The following is a 17,675-nucleotide window of genomic DNA, read 5'->3' on the forward strand; positions in this document are numbered from 1 at the left end:
TAAAATATTTAGCTATTAGTCAAAGACTTGAGCAATAAGTTTGAATCCCCACTTGGACACTGTGAGCTTTCTTCACTGTTATAAGCCCTGTGGCTTTTCTTGTTTCACTCTTTATGCTTATAGTAATTTATCATTAACCATATAGGATCAAACTGTTTTCTTCATGTTTTCTTCTCTTCATTCCTCCCACCATGCCTACCCATCCCCACTGTGCTTTCTAGAATTCCTCCATGGTGAACACACTTCCTTTCATCTTATATCTCTTTTATATTCTTTATATCTGTTAACCTTCTCAGACACCACATCTCATGACACCACATCCTTTCTTTTGCTTTCCTTTCCATCACTAACTGTAATTTCTCTCACTTGTCTATGCTAACCTGGTCCTGATGGGGGAATGGAAGTACTCTTTACTCCCTATTGTCATCTTCCCTTTGCTGTTAATCCCAAAACTGATTTCGTTTTTCTTTCTAACATCCATTCAGGATTTAATCATTTCAGGTCTTCAGTGGCTTCTTATTCTTGATCCTCTTTCTCCCATGTCCTGTTGGCTGCTTTTTTCTGCCAAATCTTAGCCTTGGATTACTCCCAAAACTTTTCTGCTTCCACTCATGCATGAGCTGCTGAGTATAGCTGGAGAAAGTCCCACAGCAGTAATGACTGCTGACTTCATTACAGATCCATGTTATTCAAAGTAAACTGAGCCATCACTGTGATAGTCTTTTTTAATCCTTTCTAATTGATTCCCTATTTCACTTAAAACTTCTTTCTTTAAGCCCCTTACAGATTCTGTTTCCCTTCCTTCTCCCTTAACCCTCAACAAGGGCTTTGCCTTCTGCTTTACTGAAGAAAAAAAAAAAAGATCCTTGAACATGAGCTTCTCTCTCTCTCATTTACTTCATTTTGGAACCTCTTGATATCATCTCCCACTCTCTCCTCCTTTTCTCTGGGCTGGGATAGTTGAGGTAGCCTTTCTCTTTGCTAAGCCAAAGTCCTCTACATGTGTACTTTACCATGAAATTACAGTCTGTCATCTCACCTTTCTCTTGAATCTGTAACTTCTTTCTTATCAAGTGATTAATCTTTTTGCTACTTTCAAGCGTGACCATCTTTCCCACCTCTTCCTCTCTCCTATCCCAGAATCCTTGGAAAAAGTTGACTCCTCTATCTGTCTGTCATTAACAACCATTTGCAATTTAACTTTTGGCCTCATCATTCCACTGAATTTACTTCCTCCTGAATTAACAGCAATCTTCTAATTAACAAATTGGTTGATACTTACTTTGTCCTAGTCCTTCTTGAACCATCTTTTGCATTGATTACTGTTAATAACACTTTCCTCTTGGATACTCTTTCTTCTCTGGATTTTTGTGATAATTAAACCCAGATAAACTAACTGCCGCCTTCTCAGTTTTCTTGTACCTCTTAACTTTGAGTGTTACCCTTACTTTTGTTTTGGACTCCCTTCTCTTCTATGCTTTAGGTATCTCATGTATTTAACTCTCATATTTATGACTCACATATCTACAAGCTGTTTTTCCCTGAAATTTTGGTCCTTAATCACTAATTGTCTTTTTGTGCACATTGAATTGGATGTTCTGCAGACATCTTGAACTCAAGTTTTATTTACTTGAAATATTATTTCTAAATTATTACTAAATATTACTAAATATTTTACTAAAACTCAGTTTACTATTTTTCTTCCTAAATCTTCTGATTTTCCATTTTTCACTATGTTTTTGAATTCTTCACTTTATTTCCCCTGCAAATCTGGTAATTTGGCATATCTTTCCATTTCTACCTTCACTACTTGTTTCCCATCTAACAACCCTTTTTCTTCTTTGACACAGCTATCACTTTAGTTCGAGATCTTACTACGTGTTATTTAATAATTTAAATTATTTAAATAATTAAATAAAATAACCTAATTATTTAATAATTTAAATAAGATGTAGTAAGATCTTGAACTAAAGTGATCTCCCTACCTCAACTATGTCACCACTCCATTCTATTTTCTATATTGCTATCAAAGTAATTTTCCTCAAATATAGCTTTGTCTTAATCTACCCAAAATGCAATGGTTTCCTCTGGCCTTTAGGATAAATGTAAAGTTTTCTATTGAGCTTCTAAAATATCAAACAATCTGAACCAACCTACTTTTCTAAGCTCTTTGACTATTACTCTCCTTTCTGAGCTCTACCAAACTGCCCTTCTCTGTTACTTGCTTATGACCTTGCACTTCTTATGTTAATTTTTTCTGACTCCTCTGCAATCTTAGAATGGTTTTCCTGACTATTACCACCTCACCAATTCCCTCTGTATCCTTAAGGTGCAGCTCAGAGACTATCTTTAGTATCAAGTCGTTCTTGATACCCTAACTGATTGTGTCCTTCTTCCCCATGGTATTTTGCGTTTAAGTATTCTATGTGTGTATTTGTGTGAATGTGTTAACTTTCTGTTTACGCGGCATATACTTTTATTTGTGCATCTTTCTGCTCCATTAAAATATAAACTTATGAGTAGGAATCATTTTATTATTTGAATTTGTATTCTCAGTATCTAACACAGTTCTTGGAACACAATAAATGTATAATAAATACTTGATTAATTACATAGGTGGTGTAGCAGATTAAACACTGATTCTGGAATCTAGCTTTGTGACCCTAGGCAAGTCACTTAATTTCTTTTTGCCTCACTTTCTTTATCTGTAAAATGGGAATTATAATATTTACCACCTAGAATTGTTGTTAAGAACAAATTTAATAATAATTGTAAAGTGTTTAGTACAGTGGCTGGCACATAGTAAGTGCTAAATAAATATTCATAGTTATTATCATCATCATTATTATTAAGAAAAATATTTTAGGGAATATTCAGTTTATACAAAAAGGTCTGAGAATGTATACTTATACCTGGAGTGTTAAATACCCTTTAGTTCTATTTATTTTCATTCTAGTGAATTTCCACATTGCTTACAGTCTTTTATATATCAGATTACTTAGAATATTCTCTAAAGAAAATCTAAACATGGTAAATAGACAGTTTAAGGTGAAAAAATTTGATTCCTTTGAGCAAGTTCATGTCTGTTTTCTAATAATGATTTTTTTTTTACCCTAATCTGTATGAAGTATTCTTTTCTCTTAAAAAAAAAAAAAAAGTAGCTGAGGAAAAAAAAATATAGATCCCAGAAACTGATCATACTCTCAGGTTCAGGCTCTAACTCAGTCTAAAACTTGGCAGCAGAAAAACCAGAGCAAAAATCCTAGATTAAGGGCATGTAATGCCAGAGAAACTGAGGCAAGATAGAGATTAGAGATTATTTAATATTTTATTTGAAAAGAAGAGATTTACTGGGACCAAATGGATACATTGTTTAGTCTCATTCAGCCCTGGGACCATTGTCTCCAAGAATCCAGCCAACAATGTGAGTTCTCAATGACATATATACACATAGCTCAGACATAGGGCAGGGGGGTAGACTGAGGCAGGGGTGGAGTCGGGATGCTGAGACTCTTGACAGGCTCCAGGTGAGCCTCTGGAGATGGGGATGATATAATGGGGGGAGGTACCCTGGAGATGGGGAGAGGCATCTTGATAAAATGGTATCTGATAGCTTGAGATGGGGAGAGGCATTCTGATATTCTAAATTATAAGATCTTTTATCCTTATCGAATATTCTGACGATTAAGAGGGAGGGGTGGTTTTGCAGGATTGAGCAGAACAATTATAAACTGAGGCAGAACAATTAGGGAAACCGAGGCAGGACAATTTAAGGAAACTGAATCAGGATAATAAAAGAGAACTGTGGCACAACAGGGAAACCTACAATTCTGTTACTAAGAAATGGCTGGTTTATAATGACTGAGTATAGGAGCAGTCTTCTGAAAACTCCCAACAAGGCAAATCCAGAAGTCTGCTGCTTAGGTCCAAAACCAGCCTGAAACTAGCAGTGCTCAGACTTGAGGATTCAGACTTTGTCTGGGAACAGTCCAGTTTAGGAGTAGTCAAAGCTTGCTGGTCACCAGCATGATTTGTCTTCTAAGGTCTAAGATACCCGATGAAAACGGCACCCTGACCGGGTCTTTGAGAAGTGCAAGAGCCTGGCTCTTTAAAGTCTGAAGTTAAGAAACATGATCAAACAAAAAAATAATCCAGACATAAATTGCTACTATGGTGGCTGGGATGCTCAAGACACAAATCTAGAAGAAAAGAATGATTCCAAAATATCTATAAGGAAAGTCTAAAATAAAACACAACTTAGACACAAATTCAGCTAGAATTTTTGTAAGAGATTAAACAAGATTTTTTTTTTTTAGATTTAATATATTTTTATAGATGAAATGGAAACTCTAGAGGAAAGTACTCTATGAAAGAAAGAATTGGAAAATTGAAGTTACAGCTTGGCACAGAGGTATAAGACCATGGCCAAGCAATAAACTATAAATTATTTTGCTTTAAGTAGAAGCCAGTGACTTGATAAGCATCAGGAAATATAAAGTCAAAATCTTGGGATGGGAAAAAGGAGAATATATTTTATAGCAAAAACAATAAATCTAAGATGGTTTTAATTAAATTTAAGTCATATTAAGATATGGTGAAAAACCTGCTTTACCATACTGTTTTTTATTCTTGGTAAAGCCATGTAACCAAAACTTACAGTTGGTAATCCTATCCGCGAATGCAGAGAAGGAACTAAATTACTAAATTTCATTAATGTGATAAGCTACCCTCTTTAGTGAATTTTTAAAACACTAAACAGATTTCTCCAGTGTTAAAAATTTCATTAAAAAGAAAATGAGAAGGTAGGTAAGTTGATCTTTATAGAAACAGAAACAAGGATAGTTTCTTTGGAGGGTTTCAGAGATCTAAAGCTGTTCTTAAGTATCTTTGAAACTAAATTTATAGATAGTATTCTTCCTAGACTCTTAAAATTATCCAAAAAGTGCAAGGGATTATACAAAATACACATTTGATGTTTGCTTCTGAGATAATCAGGAGTAATACCTCATTATTTATTCTGCAAACATTTCTTAAGCACATTCTTTGTATGTTGAAGGCACTCTGCTGAGTACCTGGGATATAAAAACAAAAAGCTCTGCCTTTGAGAAGTTTGACAAGTTTCAGGAGAGAGAAGAGTGTTTTTGACCAGAGGCCTAATTTTGGGGTAGCCTTTGAGCTGAGCTTTGAAGGAAACAGAATTCTGTAAGCCAGAAGTGATGAGGGGGATGGAATTTCAGATGTCATGAGCCACCTGAGGCCAAGGTATGTCTGAAATGCAATAACATGTTAGAGAAATGTGGTAATGTAGACCACTATCATGATACTGTAGGTTTGAGTCCCTTTACTTTTCATTAGCTAGAGATACTTATTCCAATTTGTAATCTGCAGAATTTGAAATTTAGAACATGTGAAGGAGTACAAAGCAAGAGTAAGGGAATTATCCATTTTTGTTATATTGGAAGTATCCCATATGAGTTACAACTACATCATATTGTCTTTTCTTCATGAAGGTAAAAACTAATAGTCTTGGCTTAAGATACTGATGACCTGACCTAAAGTAATAGATCTGTTATTCTCTATGCTGGACTGGGGCTTTGGCTTGATTCCATCTGATTTATGGGGCGAGTACCACAAGGTGATATCTCTATACATGCCTGCAGTTGTAAAAAGCAAAGGTGGCTTTAAAATATTTTAGCAACAATGTTCTTAAGATATATAATTGGATAATTATTTTATAAAAGTTGATAGTCTTGTTGCCTGTCTTCTTTACATATACATCTGATTCGTTATATCAGAAAAATTTTCTTCAGTCAAATATACTTTTTTTTTTTAAATAACTTTATTGATAGAACGCATGCCAGGGTAATTTTTTTACAGCATTATCCCTTGCATTCACTTCTGTTCCGATTTTTTCCCCTCCCTCCCTCCACCCCTTCCCCCAGATGGCAAGCAGTCTTTTACATGTTGAATAGGTTACAGTATATCCTAGATACAATATATGTGTGCAGAACCAAACAGTTTTCTTGTTGCACAGGGAGAATTGAATTCAGAAAGTATAAATAACCCGGGAAGAAAAACAAAAATGCAGATAGTTTATATTCATTTTCCAGTGTTCTTTCTTTGGGTGTAACTGCTTCTGTCTATCTTTGATCAATTAAAGCTCTCTTTATCGAAGAGATCCACTTCCATCAGAATACATCCTCAAACAGTATCATTATTGAGGTATATAATGATCTCCTGGTTCTGCTCATTTCACTTAGCATCAGTTCATGTAAGTCTCGCCAGTCCTCTCTGTATTCATCCTGCTGGTCATTCCTTACAGAACAATAATATTCCATAACATTCATATACCACAATTTACTCAACCATTCTCCAATTGATGGGCATCCTTTCATTTTTCAGCTTCTAGCCACTACAAACAGGGCTGCCACAAACATTTTGGCACATACAGGTCCCTTTCCCTTCTTTAGTATCTCTTTGGGGTATAAGCCCAGTAGAAACATTGCTGGATCAAAGGGTATGCACAGTTGATAACTTTTTGAGCATAGTTCCAAATTGCTCTCCAGAATGGCTGGATGTGTTCACAATTCCACCAACAATGTATCAGTGTCCCTGTTTTCCCACATCCCCTCCAACATTCCACATTATCTTTCCCTGTCATTCTAGCCAATCTGACAGGTGTATAGTGGTATCTCAAGAGTTGTCTTAATTTGCATTTCTCTGAGATTTGGAGCATATTTTCATATGTCTATAAATAGTTTCAATTTCTTCATCTGAGAATTGTCTGTTCATATCCTTTGACCATTTATCAATTGGAGAATGGTTTGATTTCTTATAGATTAGAGTCAATTCTCTATATATTTTGATTGTAAAAATGTTTTCCCAGTTTATTGTTTCCCTTCTAATCTTGTCTGCATTTGTTTTGTTTGTACAAAAACTTTTCAGTTTGATATAATCAAAATTTTCTATTTTGTGGTCAATAGTGATCCCTAGTTCTTCTTTGGTCATAAATTCCTCCCTCTTCCACAGGTCTGCGAGGTAAACTATCCTATGCTCTTCCAATTTATTTATAATCTCATTCTTTATGCCTAGGTCATGAACCCATTTTGACCTTATCTTGGTGTACAGTATTAAGTGTGGGTCAATGCCTAGTTTCTGCCATACTGATTTCCAATTTTCCTAGCAATTTTTGTCAAATAGTGCATTCTTATCCCAGAAACTGGTGTCTTTGGGTTTGTCAAACACTATATTATTAAAGCTATTGGCTGTTTTGTCCTTTGAACCTAACCTATTCCATTGATCCAACTAGTCTATTTCTTAGCCAATACCAGATGGTTTTAGTAACTGCTGCTTTATAATATAATTTTAGATCTGGTACAGCTAGGCCACCTTCATTTGATTTTTTTTTTTTTTCATTAATTCCCTTGAAATTCTTGACCTTTTGTTTTTCCATATGAACTTTGTTGTTATTTTTTCTAGTTCATCAAAGTAATTTTTTGGGAGTCTGATTGGTATAGCACTAAATAAATAGATTAATTTAGGTAGTATTGTCATCTTTATTATATTTGCTCACCCAATCCAAGAGCATTTAATATTTTTCCAGTTGGTTAGATCAGACTTAATTTGTGTGAAAAGTGTTTTGTAGTTTTGTTCATAAAGTTTCTGATTTTCCCTTGGTAGATAGATTCCTAAATATTTTATACAATCAGTAGTTACTTTACAGTCAAATATACTTTTGCACTTTCCCTTCATTCTCCTTTCTTCTCTCATGCCTCCCAAGCCTTATCAATATAAAACTAAATAATTATTTGCTATAGTTATTGAATAAAGTTTTGTGTCTCCTTGTTAATTTTTCAGAATAGATAATTAGAACATTTTCTCTTTGTGCCCCTCACCACTGATTGATTTTCTGAGTGTCTACCTTATCTTTAGCTCTAGATATCTTCAAAAATTCTCTTCCCTTAAAGGTTCCAGCATATGATTGTTTTTCTTTAAAAAACAGCAGTGTGAAAAATGCACATGTTTTCAGTTTCTTCTTAATGTTTCTTTTTCCTTCTTCTCCCCACACTTATTTTCTTTTAAATCTTCATTATTGCACTTTTCCCCCTTTATACTTTCATTTTCTATGTGCTAAGAAGTGTATTATTTAAAAAAAATTTTTTTAGTATTTTAATGGCAAAAAATGACTTAAAGACACTTTATTGACAGTTATTTTTTAAAATGCTCTTATTTTTAATTGTATAGTTTGTGTGACACCTACTCTTAAAAATTAAATTAGGGAAGCCTTGCATAAAGAAAAATTTGGTCTCATTCAAATAGTTAACTTATCTTACAGGCATTTTTTATTTCTAATCATTTAAATCAGAAATGTTTCAGTTTTTTAATTTCCCCAAGGAAGTTCAGATTGCTTTGTTAAGGTAGTCATTGTCTAGAAAATTTTTTTCTATTAATGTTGAACACACAATTAATTTTTAGACTTTGTTTCTCTAAGCATCTGACACCTTATTTATCTTGTTATTCATCCTAAAAGCTTATGGAATTCTAAAAATAGATTTATCTTGAATGCAGTGAAATCTTTATTTTCAAGGTAGTGTGCATTCATATTGATGGCTAGATAAGGATGGGTTCTTCTACTTTTCTTCCTATTTCACCTTTCTCATTGAATGTGACATAACTAGGTTTCCTAGAATATGAAATCATGACGAAAGATAATTATAAATATCATTTTAAAATTTATGGAAAACATTTCATCACGTTAAAATTTTCTCTGAGAGCTATTGGGCCAGATTTGTTGGATGGATTTGGCATGTTTTTGTGTCTTGGATAATTCTTAGGTTTGTGTTTTCAATAAGAGGCTTATATTTTGTATTAAAAATCACTTTACAAATTAGCTATAGTCATGTATTTGTAGCTACATTCAGAAGAGTGTGTGTGGTTCAAATTCCTCTTGTTACTGTATACAATGAAGGATTCCATTTCCCCCATACACAGTCATATTATTACCCCATGATTTATTTGGGTAGTGACTAGTGCCTATGCTTCAACTTGCTTTAACCTATTTAGGACATTGATTTTAAATATGAAATAGAGGTTTCATTTCTCTTAACTCTTTCAGGCCGGATACGCACACGACGCCAGAGCTCTGGGAGTTCAGTCAGTGTCACTACCACCCCTGATAACCGTGGCCGAAGCAGAGCTAAAGTGGTTTCACAGTCCCAGCGTAAGAAATGTTTTTTATTTTCCTCATATTCATAGTTTGATATTCAACATAATATTGATCATTCATTTTAGACTGAGGCAGGTTGATATCCTTTTAGCCATAATTAGATATATCAAAGAATCATTAATATAAAGGCTATAAGTTGGCTTAAAAGAAAGAATTGTAGTATTGCAACCTTCTATTTCTGTAAGAAATTTTATCCTAAGCACTCCCTTTTGTTTCTGTCACAGTTTTCAGGCCTGATCCCAAACCTCTTGAATTAATAATTATTTATGATTTGTAATGTAATTCAAAAAGGATTTTTTCTATTTTGGTAGGCATATTGTATGATGTGGTTAAAATATTTTTATAAGTTATTCTTTTCTGCTTAAATCTATATGTATTGGTCATAAGTAAATTCAATAAGCATTCATATATATAGGTGTGTTTTTATATATGTGTGTGTGTGTGTGTGTGTGTGTGTGTGTGTATCTCCTTTTCTCACATTTGCCCCCTGCCCCTCCTACCTTTCTCACTAGCCTGGCCTCCTGCTTTGCTTAGCATCAGCCTCCTTGGTTTTCATTGTTGCTTCTCTGTTTATGTCAAGCATGGGTGATTTAAGTCATCATTTGAGCCTAGGAAGTAGATGAGGTCCAAAGTAATTTTTAGATACATGTAGAATCTGTTTTGCATTTGCACCCATGTCCTAGATGTAAATACTAATAATTTGTTTCTTTCTTTGTATGTAGCCTGAATAGGTTATTCAGGAAGCATCTATTTAATACAGTAAACTTGAAATCAGAATGACCTGACTCCAAATCCTGCTGTAAATATTTAATTAACCATATGAATCCAGGCAAGTCATTGTACCTCTCTTAGTCTCAGGTTCCTTATCCTTTTTTGTTGCTTAGTATCTTCACTTGTGTTCAATTCTTTTTGATTGCATTTGAGGTTTTCATGGCAAAGATCCTGGAATAATTTGCCTTTTCCTTCTCTAATTGATTTTATAGATGAAGAAACTGGGACAAACAAGGTTAAATGACTTGCCACACAGCAAATATATTTCTGAGGCTAGATTTGAATGCAGGGCTTCTTAAACTCCAGGTCTGGTACTCAATCTTATCATGCCTCCCAGCTGCCCTTTCCTTATCTTTAGAATAGACATAATAATAGCATCTCACAGGATGGATATCTCAAATAAGATATAATTGTTAGATGATGATGATGACAATATTCTAGTCAAAATAGGGGGCAGAGTAAGATAAATTTTAGAAATTTCTTTAGAAAAGACATTTAGAAAATGTCTTTAGAAACGGGTAAAGTCAATTGAGAGGCTGCTAGTGCTTCTGCCATGTGATGACCCTGTGGAGCAAAGTTTTTCTGAACCTTGAAAAACCGAAAAGTTTTTATTTATATGGGTCATCTTTCAAACCAAGATGTTAATCATTTGATCTGGGAAACTTTGTACTTCACTCTTCATCAGAATTAAATAGCACAGTACATCTCCCATTCCCCCCCATCTATACCAGTTACCTCTTAGAATTCTGTCAGTGAGAGCTCCCTATACTCAAGAGTCTCTTAGGTCCCGTTCATTAGAAATGATGTGGAATTTAAACATGGTACTGTGTTTTTATAGTAATGATTGATTTTTGAAGATTGAGGGAGTTATAATAGAAAATTCACAAACATCTATTAACAGCAAAAGACTTCAATAAGACTACTTTGCTAAATGTGTTTGTAAATAAAGACTTTGGTGTTGTACCTAACAAATGCTGCATGGTGACCTTCTGTATCGTCTTATTGTCTTTTAATCCACTTTTTGCCTGTCCCTTGGTCTGCTCTCATAATCAAGGATCCAGATCTGCTAATCCTGCTGGTGGTAAGACATTTCTCTTGTTGCTTTTATGTGTCCTTGCCCATCCCAAATCCTTTGCATAATAGCCATGCATCCCTAGTGCCTTACATGATCTCTGTCTCCTCCCCCATCCCCCTTCTCTCTCAGTATTTCTCATAGTTTTCCAGTGTTTTTGAATTTGCAGTGGAAAATGATTTCCCCTCCTCTAAGATGTTTAAATATTTGGGTTGTATGTGGTGACACTTGGAACTCAAAAAAGATAACTGCTTGATAATGAGATAGACTATCATAACATCTTTTGTTCTTTGTAATGAAATTAAATTATGAAATGTATCAGTGTTTAAGATTATTCATTTTGATAATAAGTACCAAAAATAATTTACTTATGTGATAGTATTAGTTTCCTGCAGAGAGAAGTTTTTCTTTTCTTTTCTCTCTCTTTTTTTTGTTTGCTTTACTCTGTCTTATCATGCCAGAACCATGAAATCAGAAGTTTCTTGCCTCTTTTACCTAGGAATATGTTGGCTGCAAAAGTAAAATAATTTTTAAACTTCCATATTACAATGTCTCTTGAAATTTCTTCACTCTATTTCCTTTATAATAAACATTAATATGAAAAATATTGGGTTATAAAACAGGCAAATTACTCAACTTTTGTTTTGCTGTAGCAGCAGCCATTTTGTATTGTGCAGAACTATTTTAGACTTTGGGTTAATTTATTGAAAAAGGAAAAATGAAACTTTTATATATGACCTAGCCCCATATGGTGACTTTCATAAGTCATTGTTGGTTATTCATTTACTTAAAGTATTTCTATCTTGTTTTATTTTTTAGCTGGTAGCCGATCAAGCTCCCCAGGAAAACTGTTAGGAAGTTCATATGGTGGACTCACAGGAGGATCTGCCAGAGGCACACCTGTGCCCTCATCCTCAGATAAACGAAGCAAGATTCCAAGGAGTCAGGGATGTAGTCGAGAAACAAGTCCTAGCCGTTTGGGTGGACAAGGTAAGAATTTTCAGAAGTTATCTATCATCACTATTCTTCACAAAGACTGCCAACCTTGGTTAAAGATTCTCCCTCTCTCCCCTTTTTTTTCTTTTCTGAAAACAAGCTACACTGTTAAAAAGATTACTTTTATTTTGTGTCAATGAAGGATAATTGCATTAAATCCTGAGCTAAATGATAGTTAAGTCCTAATTTTTTTTTTTTTTTTTAGATTATCTCAAAATTTCCATTCTTTTGTAGCTTAAATAATGTATGCTGACCAAGGCAAAAGAATGCCACCAGTCTAGTGATATAATTTCATGTTTTATCTTTTCTTTTCAAAGAATTTTACTTTATAGTTCTTTTCAGACTTTTTTTTTCCGATTTAAAATTTGTTGAACACAAAACAAAATTAATATTTTCTACAGCAAGTTGTGTAAGTTGCAGAAGTATTTGATTTTAATCTTTCTTTAAAGCCTTTAGCATAAATTTTTTAAAAAACCTTTGATTATCAGATATAGAAAACAACTAGTTGGATGTTCTATTAAGGAACAGAATATTCCTCCAGTTGCAAATGTAGTGTGATATATTTTTGCTATATGTCTTTTTGACGTTGAATAGTTTCCTTTTGTTGTGTATAGACTTAAGAATTACCTAAGAAGAAACTTTTCTATTATAGTTTGTCACATTGCTTACTTTCACAAAAGTCTGGATGCTTTGTGTAGAATGTCTCATGAAATTGTTATATCAGATCTCATTCTTTTTCTTATATGCATAGGTATTTCCAATGTTGAAGCCTATTTTTAAATTAGAATACTTAATTTATAAATCTTGTAGTTTTTTTCCTCATTCTTCACTAGAAGTTAGTTGGAATTAACATTTAAACTGCACTTTAAAAATTATAAGGCATTAAAAATACCAACTAAAAAATGTAGTTTGTCAAGCAGCTCTTTAGTCTAAACAGTATCAACCGTGTTAACTGTTTTAAAATGTTGTTTGGGTGTTTATGTCGATAAAATTTGGGAGAAAATATATCTGAAATTATAATTGTATATATTTATATTTCAAATCTGTACCTGTTTTAAAATTCACGTGTTTTCAATATAGCTCTTTTCACATCTGGTCTTTTTTAAGTGCTTCAGATTTTGAAAACTATCTGTTTTCTTTTTTTTATTATTGTTTTTTTTATTTTTATTTTTTTCCCCTAGAACTTTTTTTAAATAGCTTTTTATTTACAAGATATATGCATGAGAAATTTTTCAGCACTGACAATTGCAAAACCTTTTGTTCCAATTTTTCCTCTTCTTCCTCCCCACCCTCTCCTCCACTATCTATTTTCATCAAGGTAAAGTGAGTATTACATTTTCAGGTCTCAGAGATCTTTTCTACAGTTAATTGATAAGAAATTTAAAGATTAGTTTGCAATTTGTAAGTTTCTTGTTTAATTTTTTAAAATTTATTTCAGTGATTTGAATTAATTTAATTTATATTTAAACCTTTGACATTCGCATTTTTTTATTTTAATTGAATAACTCCAGACATCTTGAAAAGAGTAACTAATTCTAGTTGTTTATTAATTATTGGTTTCAAAAGACTTCCAAAAGCAACTTCTCCAACATGTTAATGTTATAAATATTTTTGGTAGAAGTTGAGTTTCTATGCCTTGGGGCTAAACTGTTGTGCACAGTAAGCTCTCATTACTTGATGAACATTTATCCAAATTTCTGAGCATTTTGAATAATATGTCATTCAACCTCTTTTTATCTATAATACTGATAAACTCCTTGTATTTATATACATCCTACTTTCTAAATTCCTGAATCCTTAGTAAAGCAACTATTTTTATCTCATTTATTATAGTGACAGAAAATGCCCCAGTTTTACAAAATTTTGAATTATCACACAAGAAAAATAAAGATAATTAGGTAATACTAAAGTGCCCTCAGTTGCTAAAGCCTTCCTTGCTAGAGATGGCTTTTATATGTTTTGCCTTTATCTGTGTACATAGCTACCATTTCCTCCAAGTAGAATGTAAGCTCCTGGAGGGCAGGAAATGCTTTTTGTTTTGTTTTGTTTTGATGTGGTCTTTTTGTTTTTGCTTTTATTTATTTATTTATTTATTGGGGGTGGGGGTGGAGTTGTGTTTGTGTGTATTCCAGATGTCTATTCTGTGCCATGTACTAAGCTACTATGTGCTTATCATTTGGCTGAAATGAATATTTCTTATTATTACTACTTTTTTTTATTTTAGTATTTTTGAGGATAGAAGTTCCAGGTTGGCATTGCTATAATAATTATTTGAGTCTTTTTAAAAGCTTGTACATTGAATTATGTTTATATAATAAAACTGTTTTGCTATATACTTAATTACCTGTTGTATACAAAATACTGTTCTAGTCACCAAGGAATTTAGAAAATTTAAATACTACTGTCCTTATTCTTATGGAGCTTACAGTCTGATAGGATAAGATATAAACTCAGAATTCTGAGTTCATAGGAGACTTGCAAGATAATATAATATTTTAGGTCATTTTTTTGGAGCTCTTTCAACTGAAAAACAAAACAAAATAATTCTATTTATATGAATGTTGTAAAAGAAAATGCCATGAGTATTCATCTTCATTTAAATTATTGAATTCAAATGTAAAATATATATGTACATGTGTTTGTTTGTTTTTTTAAATAGTAGAGTAATGCCATTTAAGTGGAGAATATCTGTGGCAATTATTTCTAAAACTTATTTCATCAGTTAATTTTTTCACTTTGTTATTTTTTAAAATACTTTTTTATTTTTCTTGTTAAATTGTAAGACTACATTGGTGGCAGCTAAGTGGCGCAGTGGATAGAGCACCAGTCCTGAATTCATGAGTACATGAGTTCAAATCTGGTTTCAGACACTTAACAATACTGTGTTACTGTGTGCTGTGTGACTTTGGGCAAGTCACTTAGACCCAATTGCCTCAGCCAAAAAAAAAAAAAAAAGACTTCAAAATTCATACTTGATACTTGGATCACTTCTGATAAGCCATAATTCTGCATTTTAAGTGGTGCTTGACTTTATATTTTCTGGAAGGCAAAGATTTCTAAATGGTTTAATATGAATTCATATTGCAATTCTTATCACTTCAATTAAATATTCCTTAGTAATATTTACTTTATTTATTTTTAACTGCATTTTAAAATTGATGGAAAAATCAGAACATTTTTGTCACAACATGTTGTAACTAGAATTGGGTCCTCCATGCTTTTCTTTTTTGGTATAATCTTTGTTGAGGAGAAGGACATTGAACCTAAAATAGTAACTAACAAATGCAAAATGCAAGTTCTGTTGAAGCACTTAATAGAAATATTGAGAAAAAACGATGGAGTGAATGAAATGGTATTCTTTCAATTTTTTTATGTAAGTATCTAAAGAAGTAAAATCTGAAAAATATTTTCAGAAAATTCACATTACAAATAAGTATTTTTTTCATTACTGCTTTCTCTTTAATTTCAAATTTAATGAAATACAGAAAATATTCATGTCAGTATTTAACAAAAACATACAGTAACCATAATGTATTGGTACCCAATGTTGGCTCCTTCATTATATTTCTTGTTAAAGTACTTCGTATCCAGATGTAGTTTTATAAATGAGAATGTACTGTACTTCATTTTACCTTGTGCACTATCAAAATCATGATTTCATGTAAGGTAGAGACATATACATGTGTTTGTGAATTTACACATACATGTATGTATGTAATGTATACACGTATGTTTGTCCTTTCAGCATATTAAATGGAAAATTTCATGAAACTAAGAATTTGACCACATTTTTCACACTACACTCTCAAAAGTGACAAATGAGTTTAATATTTAATTATATTCCATTTTATAAATGCTCAATTTATATTGATGCTCAATAAAATAAACCCTTTAATCATCTGTAAACTCAAAAAAGTTGAGGCATTCTTTTTAATATGTTCTACTACTCCTTCCTTAAGATCAAAATATCATTCATATTTTATTCATGCAAGCATTGGCTCAGGAGAGAAGAAAAGAATATTCCCCATCATATTATGGATGCCAAAAGTACCTGTTGTCTGCTTCTTGTGATAATTAGTCTGGCGTAATATGCAAATATTTGTGGGAAATAAATGGGAGTCCATAAAAGAAAATGCTCTACCAGGAATATAATTATTTGAAAAGTTAATCAAGCTAAAAGATCAGCTGCAGCAGTAATTGTGTCATTGTGGCAATGATATTGTCCTGCTAAATGTTTTTGTTTTTTGAGGAAATCCTGGTTTGCTAGTCTTTATGTGGAGAACATAACAATACTTTACACATATTGTTTACCCTTAGGGAAAATCCTCAGGAGAAATTTATGATATGGAAAGATATTGTGTAACAACAGTCAGGGAGCCTAAAAGAAACTGATAGTACTTTTTTTTTTTAATCATTATTACATTACTATGTAGGACCTGAAAGAAAACAGTATTGCTTCTTCTAAAAAGCTTTTTTGTTTTGTGTCCTAGATAAAACTCTTTAAAATTTTTTAGGCATTTAATTTCATAGTAACTGTTTTTCCAAATCAAAAGGTTCTTTGGACTGTTATTTGGAATTCTTGAAATAATTTTTTTCTCTGTTATCTTTGTAGAAGAATAAAATATGAAATCAGGCAAAACTTTAGGTCAAAAAATTGTTGTTGACTAAAATAACTATCTGTTACAGTTCATTCTTCATTTTTCTTTACCCAAGTTTTCCATAATAACTTGGAAACCAACCTGAAACCTAGTTTTATTTCAAAGTATATGTGTTAAAAGAAGATAAGTTTGGGAGTTAGTTGCTGTGTTTTGTTTTATTTTTTGGTCAGTGCAGACCTGAGAGTTCTTTATTAGTGGCAAATTAGATTGCCTTGGAAACTTGAATTTGCTTTTTGCTTCTTGGTTGTCTTTATAAGTACCTCCATTCTTCTTGTTCATAAAACTTTCTCTTTATGATTTGGCCATCCAATGTATTTGCTCAGCTCTTTAAATATTGGGATAAAATACTGATAGAGAAAATCTGGTTCATTCTACATTGATGAAATAAAGTCCATTTGCAGAAACTCTTAGGTATAAGATACTATTCCTTGTATTACAATAGATAACTACCAAAACATTGGAATTTATGTTCAACAGCCAGCTTACCCCAAGGTAAGATGACAATATAGGCAAAGTTTAACTTTTCCTTTCCACACCAAATCCTCAACATTCAATAACCTTCTACAATCCCCTGATTGCTTGGGTCTTTTGTTGAGAGGACCTCATTTAGTAGAATCCTGTGGGTCTTTCTCTTTTTTTCTAACTCTTCCTATTAAAGATTTTCTGTTGGGTTTCTTATTCTTCAGGTAGCTGCTTTTGGCTAGCCTTTTCTTAGAAAGGATCTTAATTCATTTTAGGGCTAATAAGATTAATGGAAGACCATTCTTAAATAATTTAAAAGAACAAATTTCTACTATTTTAATTTAAGGAATCAATGTGCAGGCTACTGAAGAAATTTATCTTCTGGTTGGTAAAGTGAGGTATTGAAGATTACCTTATCTGCCTCCATGTAGAATTTGACCCTCTTATTCAGTCTTATTTAGTCAGATGACACATGATTCCCCATGGAATA

At 32.6% G+C, this 17,675-nt stretch overlaps 1 protein-coding gene across 1 annotated transcript in view; it reads left to right on the forward strand.

The window, feature by feature from the left end:
* CLASP1 (cytoplasmic linker associated protein 1) overlaps positions 1–17,675 on the forward strand; it is a 324,204-nt gene that overhangs the window by 206,408 nt on the left and 100,121 nt on the right. The window contains exons 21-23 of the mRNA XM_051985719.1: positions 9,116–9,220; positions 11,052–11,078; positions 11,889–12,059. Of these exons, the coding sequence (XP_051841679.1) occupies positions 9,116–9,220; positions 11,052–11,078; positions 11,889–12,059 (303 nt within the window). The remainder of the gene's footprint in view (positions 1–9,115; positions 9,221–11,051; positions 11,079–11,888; positions 12,060–17,675) is intronic.

The sequence above is a fragment of the Antechinus flavipes genome, chromosome 3 (genome assembly GCF_016432865.1).
Source record: "Antechinus flavipes isolate AdamAnt ecotype Samford, QLD, Australia chromosome 3, AdamAnt_v2, whole genome shotgun sequence".
In the NCBI taxonomy this organism is placed as follows: domain Eukaryota; kingdom Metazoa; phylum Chordata; class Mammalia; order Dasyuromorphia; family Dasyuridae; genus Antechinus; species Antechinus flavipes.